This window comes from Pituophis catenifer, unplaced genomic scaffold (assembly GCF_029215685.1).
Source record: "Pituophis catenifer annectens isolate HBS135680 unplaced genomic scaffold, rPitCat1.0.hap2 SCAF_8, whole genome shotgun sequence".
NCBI lineage: Eukaryota > Metazoa > Chordata > Lepidosauria > Squamata > Colubridae > Pituophis > Pituophis catenifer.
In genome coordinates, this window is record NW_027256888.1 from 83314148 (window position 1) to 83331196 (window position 17049).

At 51.6% G+C, this 17049-nt stretch overlaps 1 protein-coding gene across 1 annotated transcript; it reads left to right on the top strand.

Moving 5' to 3' along the window:
* Positions 1-143: 143 nt before the first annotated feature.
* LOC139320509 (shootin-1-like) lies at positions 144-16860 on the top strand. The gene is given in 19 exon segments (XM_070948857.1): positions 144-222; positions 3149-3201; positions 3775-3835; positions 4755-4849; positions 4968-5124; positions 6311-6408; positions 6952-7033; positions 7256-7350; positions 7825-7971; positions 8767-8920; positions 9904-9971; positions 9973-10037; positions 11021-11070; positions 12337-12452; positions 13204-13263; positions 15175-15318; positions 15320-15352; positions 15354-15456; positions 16635-16860. Coding segments are annotated over 19 exon segments (1692 nt in total). The 5' UTR covers positions 144-185; the 3' UTR covers positions 16709-16860.
* The last annotated feature ends 189 nt before the right edge of the window (positions 16861-17049 follow it).

Below are 17049 nucleotides of genomic sequence, written 5' to 3' on the forward strand. Positions count from 1 at the left end.
GCTGCTGGGGGGAGGAGGGTTTCACTTCTGCAAAGCATGTGGGGTGAGGGCAAGGTCCGTCCAGCATGTGACCTTCTGGGCAGGAAGTGCTCAGCTTTCACTTCTGATGGATAAAGAGCCAAGAGAGAAAGCGGTGGAGACACTCCAGCAGAAGAGGCAGAGAGAGATCTGGGGGTCTCTGCCCCATGGAACGTCCTGAGGATGATTTCGCCCCATTTGGAGGTAAGGGGGCTGCTCTGGAAGGGCAAAGCAGCTTTAGAAGGAAGGGACAATTACAGATAAACCTCAGCTTAGGACCACAACATTTCCATTGCTAAGCGAGACAGTTATTGAGTTTTGCCCCATTTTACCACCTTCCTTGCGACCGTTGTTAAGTGAACCCCTGCAGTGGTTAAATTAGTGACACAGTTAGTTGTGAATCTGGCTTCCCCCTTGACTTGGCTCGTGAGAAGGTCGCAAAAGGGGATCACAGGACACTGCGGCCGTCATAAATATGAACCAAGCATCTCAATTTTGATCACGTAACCCTGGGGAATGCTGCAACGGTCGTAAGTATGAAACACGGCCCTAAGAAATTTTTTTTTCAATGCTGTTCTGGCTTTGAACGGTCACTAAATGAATGGTTGTAAATTGAGGATTACCTGTATAGAATAACAGAGGCCTTCACGCTGCCATCAAGGCTATAACAGAATACAGAATAACGGAGTTGGGAGGGACCCTGGAGGTCTTCTAGTCCACCCCCCTGCTCAGGCAGGAAAGCCTATGCCATTCCAGACAGATGGCTGTCCCGTCTCTTTTTTGAAAGCCTCCAAATCTGATGGATTATTTATCTTTTTCCATTAAAGTGACCAAGCTGCTCTTTTGACTAAACCTAAAAGCAGTTTATGGTTTTTTTTTTTTACCAGTCAGAATGACACTTGAATTCTGATCTGCTTCTAAACGTTGCTGATATTGGGTTAAGATGAGTGCATCTGCTGGAGGGGTCATGGGGTCCTTTAGGTGGGGCATGGACTGCTGGTGACCTCTGCCTCTCGCACGCCTACAAAACGGAAGAGGAAGTTGCTCCCAGAAGGTCAGTCCTGAGGACAGAAAGATTGCCGTCGTAAGAGAAGAAAGGATAAGAAGCACAACAGCAAAGGGGAAAAAAATATTTGGAGCTCAGGGCTGAACTGTGAACTGTGGGGTCCTTGGTGGTCTCTGAACGGGGTGGTTTTCTTGCAGATGTTTCATGACCCAACTAGGTTACATCATCAGCACTAGGAGGGAGTGGGTGGGAGAGGAGGAGGAGGAGTAAGAGGAGGACTGTGGGGTTCTTGGTGCCCTCTGAGTTAGGTGGGTTATTTGCAGACATTTCATGACCAAGCTAGGTAATATCATCAGTGCTAGAAAGGAGGAGGAGATAGGACGTGGAGGAAATAGGAGGAGGAGGAAATAGGAGGAGGGTGGGAGGAAGAAGGAGGAGGAGAAGGGGGAGGAGGAGGAGGAGGAGGAGGAGGAGGAGAAGAAGAAGAAGAAGGAGAAGGAGAAGGAGAAGGAGAAGGAGAAGGAGAAGGAGAAGGAGAAGGAGAAGGAGAAGGAGAAGGAGAAGGAGAAGGGGAAGGAGAAGGAGAAGAAGTGCTAGAAGGGAGGAGGAGATAGGAGGCAGAGGAAATAGGAGGAGGAGGAGGGGAGGAGGAGGAGGAGGAGGAGGAGAAGAAGAAGAAGAAGAATGTAGGAGAAGAAGAAGAAGAAGAAGAAGAAGAAGAAGAAGAAGAAGAAGAAGAAGAAGAAGAAGAAGAAGAAGAAGAAGAAGAAGAAGAAGAAGTAGTAGTGCTAGAAGGGAGGGGAGTTTGCAGGGGGGGAGGAGGAGGAGGAGGAGGAGGAGGAGGAGGAGGAGGAGGAGGAGGAGGAGGAGGAGGAGGAGGAGGGATGCGGGATGCTTGGTGCCCCCTGAGCTTGGTGGTTTTCTTGCAGACCTTTCATGGCCCAACTACGTTACCTCATCAGTGCTAGGAGGGAGCGTGGTTTGCCCTCATTTTATATATTAGTGGCTTTCCCTGTCAGTTTTCGTGGGAGTTGCCTTGGTGGTCCCTTGAACCAAGGAGGACCAGCCAGGAGTGTATAAAATGAGAGATCAAATGAGATCAAGACCCTCCCTTCTAGCACTGATCACTAACCAAAGCCGTGTTGTAAGTCAAGGACTGCCTGCATGAAATCAGTCGTTTTACCACCTGGAAAGGAAAACGCTTCGTATTCCTAAATCCACAGGACCTTCCCCTGCCTTGAGCTCCCAAGGCCCCACGGCCAGCCTCCCACGGATCTCAGTTGGGCTTGTGCAGGAAAACTTCCCACACAATTCCTCCCTTCTCAAATTGTGCCTCCTGCCATTCCACCCACCAACACAGGACACGCCCATGCAGCCTGCTTGGAGGAGACCTGGACTTCAGGTGTGATACCTGGAACTGGTGACCCCCTTACAAAAAAGAGGTTGAGACTTTGGAAAAAGGGCAGAAAAGAGAAACTAAGAGAATTAAAGGCCTGGAGACGAAAACATAGGAAGAAGAAAGGGTTGCAGGAATTGAGTTTGGCCAGTCTAGAGGAAAGAAGAAGTCTAGGGGGGACATGAGAGCAGTCTTCCAATATTTGGAGAAGTTGCCACAAAGAAGAGGGGATCAACCAGGGGTGAAATGCTCCCGGTTCGGACCGGATCGAGCGATCCGGGTAGCGATTGTGGTGGGTAGTTCGGCGATCTGATAGCGATGGCGGAACGAAGGTTTTAACCAGGAAGTAATGTGTTTTTTACCTTCTGTGCATGTGGCACTTGCACTTCCGAACCGGTAAGGAAGGTAAGAAGATTTCACCCCTGGGATCAATTTATTCTCCAAAGCCCCTGAAGGCAAGACAAGAAACAACGGATGGAAACTAATCAAGGAGAGAAGCAAGCTGAAATTAGGAGAAACTTTCTAACAGGGAGGACAATTAGCCAGTGGAACAGCCTGCCACCAGAAGTTGTGGGTGCTTCATCACTGGAGGCTTTTAAGAAGAGACTGAACAGCCACCTGTCTGAAATGGTAGAGGTTCTCCTGCTTGAGCAGGGGGCTGGACTAGAAGACCTCCAAGGTCCCTTCCAACTCTATACTGACTAAACTTTCTTTATATTCCCCTGCAGTCATTTGGGAATTGGAGAGCGATTCAAATTCGGAGGAAGATGGAGATGAGCAGGTAGGTCGATCTCCTGCAGCTGCAACTTCGGTTCCATCTGTTCTGCAGATCAGACAGAATATCACGACTTAATCCTGGGCTTGGTGGCTCAGCAGACTAAAGCACTGTTAAGTAACACCAGCTGCCTGCAATTATTGCAAGTTCAAATCTCACCAGGCTCAAGGTTGACTCAGCCTTCCATCCTTCCGAGGCAGGTAAAATGAGGACCCGGTTTGTGGGGGCAATTAAGCTGACTTTGTATAAAAAAGAACGCCACTTGGGGGGGGGCAAAAGCCCTACTAAGCAGGTATATACAAAAGTATGAAAGCTATTGCTTAATGCATTGTAAGCCCCCCTGAGTCTCCGGAGAAGGGCGGCATATAAATCAAATTAAAAAAAAAAAAATCTGGCTTCTTTGGGGATCATTCAAATCCACCACTCCCTCACTCCCGCTCCTCTAGACCAGGGGTCTCCCAACTTGGCATCTTGAAGACTTGTGGACCTCAACTCCCCAAATTTAAAAAGGAGGTGGGTGTGTGTTTTAGAAAACCAATACAGGAGCAGAGAAATGTGAAGTCTGGTTCATTTTTGCAGGAGACGGATCTTTCCCAGGAAATGGCGGAAACCAAAGAAAAAATCGCAGAAATTGAGCAAGGTACGTCTAGGCAGAGATGCAGGGGGTCGGGGGGGGATTTACCTCTTCTGCTTCTCTAAGAGGAAGGACACACAAGGCTCTTGATTCAGGTTTTGGGGTTGGAAGAAGGAAAATATGTGGGACTCCAGGTGGAGGAGAAATGAGCAGTTCGAAAGAAGTGGATCGTTTCTCCCCATCGAAAAATTCAGGCCCACGACTGATACGAAGTTGGGTGTGTCTAGTTTAATGAAAAGAAGGACTAGGGGGGGATATGATAGCAGTGTTCCAGCATCTGAGGGGCTCCTACAAAGAAGAGGGGGTCCACCTATTCTCCAAAGCACCAGGAGAAGAAGCAACGGATGGAAACTCATCAAGGAGAGAAGCAACCTAGAATTAAGGAGAAATTTCCTGACAGTGAGGACCATTAGCAGAGTGGAACTACTTGCCACCAGATGTTGTTGGTGCTTCCATCACTGGAAGCTTTGAAGTAGAGACTGGAATAGTAGAGGGTTTCCTACCAGAGCAGGGGGTTGGACTAGAAGACCTCCAAGGTCCCTTCCAACTCTGTTATTCTGAAGTGAAAGGAAGAAGCAGAAGAAACCTTGATTTATTTTATATTTTTTTTTGAATTAAGAGGTTCTGAGTCTCAGATCACCACGTAAGATATGGCAGTCCAGATAAGGCCACCCAAATCACCCCTTTGGCCAAAACATCGCTTTTGAAATTTGTGACATTCTCAGGAGGCTTCCTACAGTCCCTTCTCTAAAGTTCTCAGAGGAGGAGATCCAGGCCTGGCATGAAATCAGGCAGGGCTTCGGCGGTACCATCACACCCATCCTCCTGGCATTTGGGGCCAACTTCTGTGGGCACCCCTGGCTGGGGGGTTCCCGGTTTGAGGGCCGTTGCTGTAACCCCCTTGTCCCGCTCTTCCCGTCCCCAGCTTCTCAAGCCCTCTTGGCTGAGTTGTCCAGCATGGAGGCGGAGTATGAGATTGAGAAGAGCTGCCGAGAACAGGCAGAGGCCTTCGCCATTCAGGTGAGGAGGGGTCCCTCCAGCCGAGGACCAGGCGGGGGCCTTCTCTCCAGGGGTCCCTCCAGGGGCCCGGCCACATTTCATCCTCTGATCCTTCATCATCTCCTCTTGGCTGCCACAGGTCAGCCGGGAGAACCAGAAGCTGAAGCGGATCAGCCTGGCGCTGCTGCCCAGGTTGGGTCTCCACCAGGAAGACTTTGCGGTCCTGAGCAGCGGAGAACAGACCCTTCCTGACCCTGCCCCGGATCCCATGGGCAGGTGCCTTCAGCAAGTCAAAGGTGAGCCAGGGAGACCTCCTCCGCCCCCTCTCTTCTGCTCAGGAGGAAAAGACCCTTCGGGGGTCAGGTACAAAGTGGGCGGATACAATCCTACAATCTCAGGGGGCGCTTGGATCACTCTTAAGTTCACCCTGCTTTATTTAGGGGATCTGGATTTGGGGAACCCCCTGAAGCAGGAAGAGGGGGGGCTAAATGGAGGTTGGCCACAGAGAAAGAAGGAAGGGAGGGAGGGAGGAAGGAAGGAAAAGATAGACAGAAGGAAGGAATAGAAGAGGGAGGAAGGAAGGAGAAAAGGATGGAAGGAAAAGATAGAAGGAAGGAATAGAAGAGGGAGGGAGGAAGGAAGGAAAGATGCAAGGAAGGAAGGAAAGATGCAAGGAAGGAAGGAAGGAATAGAAGAGGGAGGGAGGAGGAAGGAAGGAAAGATGGAAGGAAGGAAGGAATAGAAGAGGGAGGGAGGAGGAAGGAAGGAAGGAAATATGGAAGGAAGGAAGGAAGGAATAGAAGAGGAAGGAAGGAAGGAAGGAGTGCCCCCTGCCGGCCTTTGGAGAAGCCAAGCAGAAAAAGAAGGGAACATTGCAGAGACGGTCGGAAGGGAGAGAGGAGGAGCAGCGCAGCCATAGAGGAACAAGGGGGGAGGGAAGGGGGGGAGAGGAGTATACAGACCTAAAAATAAAAAGTAAAGGTCATGGAAGGTAAACTGAATAATAGCCTTAGGACCACAACCATCCCTTCCTTCCTTCCTTCCTTCCTTCGCAATTTGTTCCCTTCCTTCCTTCTTCTCTCTCCTTTCTTTCTTCCTCCCTTCCCTCTTCTTTCCTCCCTTCATTCTTCCCTCCTTTTTATCTCTCCTTTTCTTTTCTCATTGCTTTCTTCCTTCTTTCCTCCCTCCCTCTCTCTCTCTCCCTTCCTTCTTTATCCGCTCTTCTTTCTACCTTTCCTTTTCTCTTCCTCCCTCCCTTCTTCCAGTACTTCATGTGGTGTATTTCTTACCTCCGTGTCAATCCAAATGAACCCTCTCCCCATTTTTTTTTAAAAAAAGAAGCTTTCTTCTTCAAAATGAGCAGGGAGGGCACTGCAAAACGAGGCCCACCAGCCCATCCTCCTCTTGGCCTCCAAGAGGGACCCCCTGAGTGGTTCCCAGATGTTTCTAGAGGATAATTAACACCGTCTTCCTTTCCTCCAGACCTTCAACTCAGGGTTTCATGGCTGCTGGAGGAGAAGAAGGAATTGTCTGCTCAAGTGAAGGACCTCCAGGCCCACGTGGAGAAGCTCCAGCATCAGGTACCTGTTATGGATTAGTGCCTACACCAGTCTTTCTCAACTTTGACCCCTTTAAGATGGGTGGACTTCAACTCCCAGAATTCCCCAGCTAGCCATGCTGGCTGGGGAATTCTGGGAGTTGAAGTCCACCCATCTTAAAGGGCCAGAGGTTGAGAAATGCTGGCCTAGAGGTTGATGGGGTGAAGAAGACGAAGAGAAGCTCTGGAAGCCCAAAGAGACCAGGAATGCCATCTCAGGTGTTCTCTCATCGGAAGCAAAGCTGGCTTGATCCAAGGCTTTGGACGCATTGCCCAATTTGCTCCTCAAACAGGTTTGACACTGGTGGGGAATGCTGCAATTTCCTTCTGGTTAAGGCGGCCTCATTTTTAAAAACCTTATAATTTATTAACATTCTCTATATTTTCTGAGTGGAAAACTATGAAAAGAGTATCGTTTTCTTTTTTTTTCTCTTTCTTTCTTTCTTTCCTTCTTTCCTTCCTTCCTCTCCCTCCATCCCTTCCTCCTTTCCTCGGTCTTCTTTCTTTCTTTCTTTTTTGAATCAAGCTAGAAGAGGAGCGTGTTGAGAAGCAGTCTCTGAAAACTTTGAAGGAACACAGCCAGAAGATGTTGACGAGGGTCAAACGAGGTGAGTTTGGGTCTCAGCCTTCTACCTATTTATCCCCTATCTTTCCAAAACAGGGAGTTGAATCTACAGAAAGCTCAAATCTTTTTCTGTGGGAAGCGATGAATGAAAACCACAGGGAAAAATTCACGAAGCACCTATTTTTTTTAAAGAGGTTCTCTTCTCAAAATCCAAAGGGTTCCTTTGGGTTGGATCTGACCCAGGTATCTTCTGTAACCCTTCCAGCATCCCGTTTGGTCACCGAGGAGTACGGCAGGATGTCGCTGCAGTTGGATCTGGAGGAGAAACTGAGGCAGCAAGCAGAAATCTTTGCCCAGCAGGTGAGATGCCAGCTCTGGTTGGGCCCCCCTCTTTTTTAGACTCTGGGAGAGGAATTTGGGATTGGAAACCAATCAAGGAAAGAAGCAACCTGGAATTAAGGAGAAATTTCCCAACAGTCAGAACAATTAACCAGTGGCACAGGTTGCCTCCAGAAGTTGTGGGTGAGCCATCACTGAAGGCTTTTAAGAAGAAACTGGACAACATTTTTATCCAGAATGGATAGGGTCCATTCAGAATGGATAAGGTCTCCAGGGGGTTGGACTAGAAGACCTCCAAGGTCCCTTCCAACTCTGTTAAACAGCCCAACCAACAAACCTCCGACCTCACTCTCACCAAAGTTACTAGAATATAAATTGAGAGCAAAACCCCCCCTCCCTTCTTGCACTGATGATGTTCCCTAATTGGGTAATGAAACGTCTGCAAGAAGGCAGAGAGCGCCCAGGACCCCTCACCCTGGTCTCCTCCCTCGTTAGATGCTGGTGAAGCAGAAGGAGGCCCATCGGCAGAGCCTGATTCTGATGCAGAACGTCGGAGCCGAGGCTCAGCTTCTCCTGGCCTTGCAGGAAGTGGCCGAGATGACCAAGGAGTTGGAGGAAGCCAAGATGGAGCACCAGGCCAAAGTGAGCTTATAGGGACATTGGCTTTCCCCCTTCCCTCTCCCTTCAAAATCAACTTTTTGTAGCTCTCGCCTTTAGTAGGAAAGCCCCCAGGGAGCAGAAGACGCCCCCAATTCTGCTTAAAGTGGGAGAGGGGAGACAATGGGGCAGGATTCGGAATGGGTTCCAATGGGTTCTGAAGGCCAACGGGACTCAAGTTTGCCCCAGGGACTCCCCGGCGGTCTCCCCTTGGATGACAAGCTGCTCTTTTGTCTTCTCCCAGGCTGTCCTGGAATTGGGGCAGGGGGATTTATTTATGAAAGAAATCTACATGGCCACCCAACTGACTTACAACAGGGGTCTCCAAACTTGCCAATTTTGTGGACTTCAACTGACGGCTGGCTGGGGAATTCTGGGAGCTGAAGTCCACAAGTCTTAAAGTTGCCGAGTTTGGAGACTCCTGGCTCACAACATTAAAAACCCACAACACAAAAACCGGGAAACCCCCCACCACCACCCTCATGGCAGCAGTAGGACAACCGTGTCAAAGATGGGCTCCATCTCCATTCGTGGTCCTCAGGTCCACTGACAAAGCCACGTTCTTCAGGGTCTTAATGGGAAAGCAACCAAATGGGGGGCCAATCGTACCAGAAGGGGAACGAAGCCCCGTAAAGAAGGGGCCACCTCCGAGAAGGCCCTTCTTTTTGTGGTCCTACCAACCAGAGGGACATCCCTAATGGATGGGACCCATAACACGCCCAGCCTTCCTGGTGGATGTTCTCCCCAAGGATTCAACTCCTGGACCTTTGACTCTCCCAGGTGAAGGATCTGGAGGCCCAGTTGGTGGAGCGGCCACTGCCAGAGGAGCTGGCCAGGGTGCAGGCAACGTTGGCCGCAGCGGAGGCAGGAAAGGCCCACCTGGAGGAGGGACTTCTCCGGGCAGAGGAGAAATGCGCCACCCTGGAGCACAAAGGTTTGCTGGTCTTGCGCAGAGTGCAAAGAATTTTGGGGAAAGGAGGTGGGAAAGGGAAGACTACGCTGGGCTGCCCGGAGATGCTGAATGAGGAGCTCAGCTTAGGACCTTTCAGCCTCGCCCGTTGTGGGAACTCAACCTCATGCCGGCTTGGAGTTTGGGCTCTATTGAGTAAACTCTGGCTCTCTTCACCATGGAGAAATCTCTCGATCTGTCAGTCTTGAAGGGTCCTTGGTGCGCTCTGAGCTTGGGGGGGGGGGGGTTTGTAGACATTTCATTACCCAACTAGGTAACTTCATCAGTGCGATAGTTGAGTAATGAAACATCGGCCAGAAAACCACCAAGCTCAGAGAGCACCAAGGAGACCAGGGTCCTTTTCCTCCTCCCCTCTCCATAAATCCCATTCCTTTTAGCACTGATGAGGTTATCTAGCTGGGTCATGAAACGTCTGCCAGAAAACAACCAAGCTCAGAGAGCACCAAGAACCCTGCAGTCCCTCCTCCTCCTCCTCCTCCTCCTCCTCCCTCTTCCTCCTCCTCCTCCTCCTCCTCTTTCTTCTCCTCCTCCTCCTCCTCTCTGCAAACCCCCCTCCCTTCTAACACTGATGATATAACCCAGTTGGGTAATGAAACATCTGCCAGAAAGCTCTGAGAGCACCAAGGACCATACAGTCCTCCTCCTCCTCCTCCTTTCCATAAATCCCACTCCCTTCTAACACTGATGATGTTTCATGACTCTAGTTGGGTCATGAAACATCTGTAAAGAAAAAGGCAACCAAGCTCCGAGAGCACCAAGGACCCCTCATTTCAACCGTGAGCGAGACATATTCCCCTCCGCCAGTATCCGAGACCTGTAAGGCAGGACAGGCAGAGCCCAATACATTTCTGCAAAGGAGGCGGGACCCCCTCTTGTCATTCCCGATCCCATAGAAAGCAATGAAGCACCTTGAAGACTTCCCTCCTAAACTCCGCCTTCTCTTGCAGTGAAAGTCCTGGAGGAGGGGGCTAAGGCCCCTGACACCCCAGAGGAGCACCCGGTGGTCCCCACTCCCCCTCCCCCTCCCCCCCCCCCCCCCCCCACCCCCTCTGCCACCTCCCACCTGGTCGGCAAAGACGGAGTGAGTATCTGACCCCAAACCCCCCCAATTGGCAGCTTTTTCTCCGGGTTGGGAACCCGGAGCGATGATTCTTCCCATCTGGAAGGCAGCAGCTTTGGCGAAGTTGTGCAGGGAGTCCTCGACTTACAACCATTCATTTAGTGGCCATTCAAAGTTACAACAGGCAATGAAACACATGACTAACGTCCATTTTTCACACTTACGACCGTTGCAGCCTCCCTTTAGTCGTTTACTCCAAATTCAGACACTCGGCAACGGACTCCTATTTATGACGGGTGCAGGGTCCCCAAAATTTCTGTGGCTAAGCGACACGGTCCTTAAGTGAGTTTTGCCCCATTTTATGACCTTTCTGGCCACCATTGTTAAATGAATCACTGCAGCTGTTAAGTAAGGGAATCCGGCTCCCCCATGGACCTTGTCTGTCAGAAGGTCACAAAAGACCCCGGGACACCGCAACCGTCATAAATACGAGTCAGTTGCCAAGCATCTGAATTTGGATGGAGAGGCTACAACGGTCGTAAGTGTGAAAACGGGTCATAAGTCCCTTTTTTTCAGTGCTGTTGCATTTTTGAATGGTCACTAAATGAAGGGTTGTAAGTCGAGGACTACCTGTCGTTCCCCAGCGTAGCTGCCTAGAGCAGTGTTTCTCAACCTTGGTAGCTTGAAGATGGGTGGACTTCAACTCCCAGAATCCCCCAGCCGGCTCTGCTGGCTGGGGGATTCTGGGAGTTGAAGTCCACCCATCTTCAAGCTTCCAAGGTTGAGAAACCCTGGCCTAGAGGATTTCCTAGCCTCATCCATTCCTACCAGTAAGGAGCCCACTCACCCGGGGCTGCGGCCACCTTGGGAAGGTTGCAGGTTGCAAGGAGAGCTCGGCCAAGAGGGCGTGGGAGTTGGGGGGAGGGGGGAGGGGGGGCTGTAGGACCCCCAGCTGGGGAGGGGGGGACAAAGCTTGACCGTCCTCCTTTGCCTGCCGTTTGCAGCCCCCTGATGGCCCTGCGAGAGAGGAAAGGAGCACAGCCTGTGAAAAGGGGTAAGTGGACATGGGGGCAGCCAGGACCACCTGCACCTGGCCCCAAACAACCCCCCCCAACCCCCCACACCTACATGGATGGGGGGGCCAGGACTGTTCAGGAAGTTTCCCCAAAGGGGGTCAGTCGCCTTCTACTCTTATAATGGGAAGGGAGAGAGGGAGGGAGAGAGGGAGGGAGGGAAGGAAGGAAGGAAGGAAGGAAGGAAGGAAGGAAGGAAGGAAGGAAGGAAGGAAGGAAAGATAGGTACGAAGGGAGGGAGGAAAGAAGGGGAAGAGGAGGGAGAGAGGCAAGAAGGGAGGGAGGGAGGAAGGAAGGAAGGAACGAAGGGGAGGAGGAGGAGGAGAGAGGGAGGGATGGAGGAGAGAGAGAAAGAAGGAAGGAAGGAAGGAAAGGTACAAAGGGAGGGAGGATAGAAGGGGAGGAGGAAGGAGGGGAGGAAGAAGAGGAGGAGGAGAGAGGGAGGGAGGGAGGGAGGAGGGAAAGAAGAAAGGAAAGAAAGGTACAAAGGGAGGGAGGAAAGAAGGGGAAGAGGAGGGAGGGAGGGAGGGAAGAAGGGAGGGAGGGAGGGAGGGAGGGAGGGGAGGAGAAGAGAGGGAGGGAGGGAGGGAGGAGGGGAAAGAAGGAAGGAAGGAAGGAAAGGTACGAAGGGAGGGAGGAAAGAAGGGGAAGAGGAGGGAGGGAGGGAGGGAAGGAAGAAGGGGAGGAGGAGGAGAGAGGGGAGGGTGGGTGGGTGGGAATGAACAAACGAAGAAGGAAGGCAGGAATGAGTAAATGAAATTATAAAATTATGAACCCTCCATATTTTGAGTCACTAAAGGTAGTCCTTGACTTGCAACCACAATTGAGCCTCAAAATTTCTGTTGCTAAGCAAGACAGTCCTTTAGTGAGTTTTGCCCCATTTTACGACCTTTCTTGCCACAGTTGTTAAGTGAATCACTGCAGTTGTTAACTTAATGACATAGTTGTTAAGTGAATCTGGCTTCCCCCCTTGACATTGCTTGTCAGAAGGTCACAAAAGGGAGTCACGTGAACCCGGGACTCTGCGACCGTCATAACTACGAGGCATGTGAATTTTGACCACGTGATTATGGGGCTGGTATGACGGTCGTTAAGTGAGAAAAGTAAATCACTTTTTTCAGTGCCGTTGTAACTTTGAACTTTCAACGGTCACTAAATGAATGGTTATAAGTCGAGGACTGCCTGCATATTAGGAAAGTCCAATTTACAAGAAAACTGGAGGGCTAATTTGTCCAATCCCGGGGCAGGAGGAGAGCTTTGCTCTGACGATGCGACGGCCAGAGCCGTGGAGGAAATGATGGCCCGGATCAAGAGCGGAGTGGCCCTGCGGCCAGTGAGGAGGGGCCCCGAATCCTCCTCCCAGGTAAGGCCAGGGAGGGGGGGAGGCAAGGGGGGGGAAGCATCTAGGCTCGGCCAATACAGGTAGTCCTTGACATACGACCACAACGGAGCCCAAAATTTATGTCACTAAGTAAAACATTTATTAAGCAAGTTTCATCCCCATTTTACGACCGTGGTTAAGTGAATCACGGCAGTGGTTAAGTTAGCGACACGGTTCTGAATCCGGCTTCCCCCTGGACGTTGCTTGTTGGAAGGTCGCAAAGGGGGACCCCACTGACTGCCACCGTCGTAAATGCGAGTCAGCTGCCAAGCGCCCGAATTTCGATCCTGTGTCCCTGGAGATGCTGCAACGGTTGTGTGGAAAACAGTCCGAAGTCCCCCCCTTTTTTTTTTTTCAGTGCCGTCGTAACTTGAAACGGTCAGTAAACGGACTGTTGTAAGTCGGGGACCGCCTGTATTTCAGGCCCCCTTCGGCACGTGCGGCTGAGGGATTGCGAGAAAGCCACGTTGCAACCACCGCGGATCGTGGAGAAGATCCGGTCCTGCCACGGGTGGGGATCCACGGAGCTCCTCTACAGCAGTGTTTCTCAACCTTGGAAGCTTGAAGATGGGGGGACTTCAACTCCCAGAATCCCCCAGCCAGCGTTGCTGGCTGGGGGATTCTGGGAGTTGAAGTCCCCCCATCTTCAAGCTTCCAAGGTTGAGAAACACTGCTCTACAGAGACGGGAGCAAAACGCCAGAAAATCTGATTTTTCACCCATTTCTTCCTTAGCCTCCATCTGCTGCAGTGAACAAGCGAAGGAGCGTAGCCATGGAGCTGCAAGACCTCCTGGTAAGCCTCCTTTGTGGTCTCTGTGTGTGCGTGCACACGCAACCTCTTCGGGTAGTCCTCGACTTACAACGGTTTGTTTAGTGCCCGACGTTACAGCGGTCCTGTCCAAAGTGACTTGGGCCCGTTTTTTGCAGTAGGTTTCTCCTTCTCTTTGCCTGGGAACCAGCAGAATTGTTTCCTTACGTGGTAACAATTGCCGGCAGTCCCCGACTTACGACGGTTCTTTGAGTGACTGTTCAAAGTTAGCATGGCACAGAAATAAACAATTTGTCCCTCCCTCCCTCTCTCCCTTCTTCCTTCCTTCTCCCTACATCCCTCTCTCCTTCCCTTCCTTCCTTCCTTCTCTCCCTCCCTCCTTCCTTCCTTCCCTCCTTCCTTCCTTCCTTCTCTCCCTCCCTCCTTCCTTCCTCCCTCCCTCCTTCCCTCCTTTGCTCCTTCCTTCTCTCACTCCCTTCTTCCTTCCTTCCTTCCCTCCCTCCTTCCCTCCTTTGCTCCTTCCTTCTCTCACTCCCTTCTTCCTTCCTTCCTTCCTTCCCTCCCTCCCTCCCTCCCTCCTTCCTTCCTTCCTCCCTCCCTCCCTCTCTCCTTCTCTCCTTTGCTCCTTCCTTCTCTCCCTCCCTTCTTCCTTCCTTCCTTCCCTCCCTCCTTCCTTCCTCCCTCCCTCCCTCTCTCCTTCTCTCCTTTGCTCCTTCCTTCTCTCCCTCCCTTCTTCCTTCCTTCCTTCCCTCTCTCCCTCCCTCCTTCCTTCCTTCCTCCCTCCCTCTCTCCTTCCCTCCTTTGTTCCTTCCTTCTCTCCCTCCCTCCTTCCTTCCTTCCCTCCTTCCTTCCTTCCTTCTCTCCCTTCCTTCTTCCTTCCTCCCTTCCCTCCCTCCCTCCTTCCTTCCTTCCTTCCTCCCTCCCTCCTTCCCTCCTTTGCTCCTTCCTTCTCTCACTCCCTTCTTCCTTCCTTCCTTCCCTCCTTTGCTCCTTCCTTCTCTCCCTCCCTTCTTCCTTCCTTCCTTCCCTCCCTCCCTCCTTCCTTCCTTCCTCCCTCCCTCTCTCCTTCTCTCCTTTGCTCCTTCCTTCTCTCCCTCCCTTCTTCCTTCCTTCCTTCCCTCCCTCCTTCCTTCCTCCCTCCCTCCCTCTCTCCTTCTCTCCTTTGCTCCTTCCTTCTCTCCCTCCCTTCTTCCTTCCTTCCTTCCCTCTCTCCCTCCCTCCCTCTCTCCTTCCCTCCTTTGCTCCTTCCTTCTCTCCCTCCCTTCTTCCTTCCTTCCTTCCCTCTCTCCCTCCCTCCTTCCTTCCTCCCTCCCTCCCTCTCTCCTTCCCTCCTTTGTTCCTTCCTTCTCTCCCTCCCTTCTTCCTTCCTTCCTTCCCTCCCTCCCCTTCCCTCCCTCCCCTCTCTCCTTCCCTCCTTTGCTCCTTCACTTTACTTTCCGTCCTTCCTTCCATGCCATATTCTCTTGGCCAAGGGTGGGTTAGGGCACTGCAGGACCCTTCACCACTGACTCAGTTGGGTAAAGTTTCCTTCAAAATATATGAGGAGAATCTGAAAGCCAGCCGGCTCCTCCGCCAGCGTGCATCCTTATGGAAAGAGTGGCCCAAAACGCTTCCTCTCCATTCTGGTGACATTGATTGCTGTCTCCAACACCAATCGGCTGCCAGAGCCAAGCCACAATAGGCTTTCATGCCTAGAATTCATCGTCTCCCTGGTGATCGACCCAAAATCTCCCAACCAGTTTTCATATCTAAGGTGAGGCTAGAACTCCCAGTCTCCTAGTCATTGGCCCAAGGTCACCCAGCCATTTTTTTCATGCCTAAGGCAGGACTAGAACTCCCAGCCTCCAGGTTCCTAGCCTGGTGCCTTCGCCACGAGACCAAACAGGGTCTCCAGGGTCTGCCTGCCTCCACCCGTCCCGCTGTTCTGATCCCCAGAGTACCCCGAGGAGGCCAAGTAGACGATCCAGCCGCCGTAAGGGCAGCCAGAAGAAACTCCTGGTGGACAACCAGCTCGAGAAGCTCCTGCAGAGACGGCGGCGTATAGTGGACCAGAGCCCGGTCCCGCCAGAGCCATCTGCCCCCAGCTGCAGACGGGGGGCTCCAGCCTCCTTTCCCCCGCGGCCAGGGAGGAAGACCAGGCAGCTTCAGCAGTGGGGGTCCCGAGGAACCCCCAACCCAAGCAGACAAACTTCTCAGGGAACGCCAAAGATCTCCCAGGTAGGAACCTTGGTTCTTGGGCTCCCCTACCTGCCCCTTGACTGGGGGTCTCTCATCCTGCAGAAGACAAGTGTCCAATTTCTGGGGGTCCGTTGATGAGAAAATCGATGCACGTGTGAATCCATCCATGGTGCAGTGTTAAGCATTTTGTGCCACTCCCTGCGCCTCTGGACTTCAACTCTGCTGGCTTTTTTTTTTCTGTATTTTTTTAATAATTTTCAATAAAAATTTAGAGGAAAAAAAAAAACTCTGCTCGCTCAAGAATCCTGGGAGTTGAAGTCCAGAGGTCCTGAAGTGGTCATAGTGACCCACCCCCATTCTAGGGATGTCTGGGGTGTCCATAGAAGCACCTCCTTTTAAAACACAAGGCCGGTAAAAAACGAGCAAAGCTTTGATGCCACGTTCTGGCTGCCATCTTGACTTTTTTGACCTACTCTGCCCACCCTTCCTCCGGCAGACGGGATGCCAAATATTTCAAACTCAAGGCAGCCTTTGGGACTGTTTTGCGCCAGGCCAGCCTTGGACTATGACCATCCAGTGTTGGTCACCATGATACAAAAAAGACCCTGGAAAGAATGCAGAGAAGAGCAAGAGAGACGATTAGGGGGCTAGAAGAGGATAAAACATACGAAGAAGCGTTCCAGGAAATGGCTGGGGTCAGTCTAGAGAAAAGAAGGACTCGGGGGTCATGTGATAGCAGTATTTGAGTATTTGAGGGGCTGCCCCCCAAAAAGAGGGGGGTCAACTTATCCTCCAAAGCTCCTGAAGGCAGGACCAGAAGCAACGGATGGAAACTCATCAAGGAGAGAAGCAACCTGGAACTCAGGAGGGATTTCCTAAGAGAGGACAATTTAACAGATTTAACAGATTAACAGAGTTGGAAGGGACCTTGCAGGGCATCTAGTCCAACCCCCTGCCCAAGCAGAAGACCCTACCTACACCGTTTCTGACAAATGGCAGCCCATTTAACCAGTGGAACAGCTTGCCACCAGAAGCGGTAGGTGCTCCATCATTGGATATTTTTAAAGAAAAGTCTGGACAGCTGTTTGTCTGGAATAGTAGAGGGTTTCCTGCCTGAGTAGGGGATTGGACTAGAAGACCTCTAAGGTCCCCTCCACCCCTAGGATTCTGTGATTCTTATCCGGTCTGCCATAATCCTTTTTCCTTCCTCTCTTAAGGCGAACCGGAGGAGCCGCCTGCAGGAGCCCCAGTGCACCCCAGACTGAAGATTGCTGAGGTGGCCTGGCTTTGACCACAGGCAGCGTCCCTCCTGGTCAGCTCCCTCCGTCCCCCCCAAAGACTTCACTCAACCAAAGGGGAGGAGTTGGGGAGGGGTCTTCCTATGGCTAGGATCCATTTCCCACCCACCCCAGTTGCATTATTACGGTCCTCAGCTTATAAGACACTTGCTTCCTGACCGTTGGAAGTTACAACAGCAATAAACACAGTGACTTATGACTGGTCCTCGCACTTATGACTCCCGCAGCGTCCCCTACATCACATGGTCCAAATTTGTACACTTGGCCGCCGGCCTGGATCGGCGATGGTTGCAGAGTCTCGGGGTTGTGTGAGTTCCCTTCCAAGTCTCCCCAG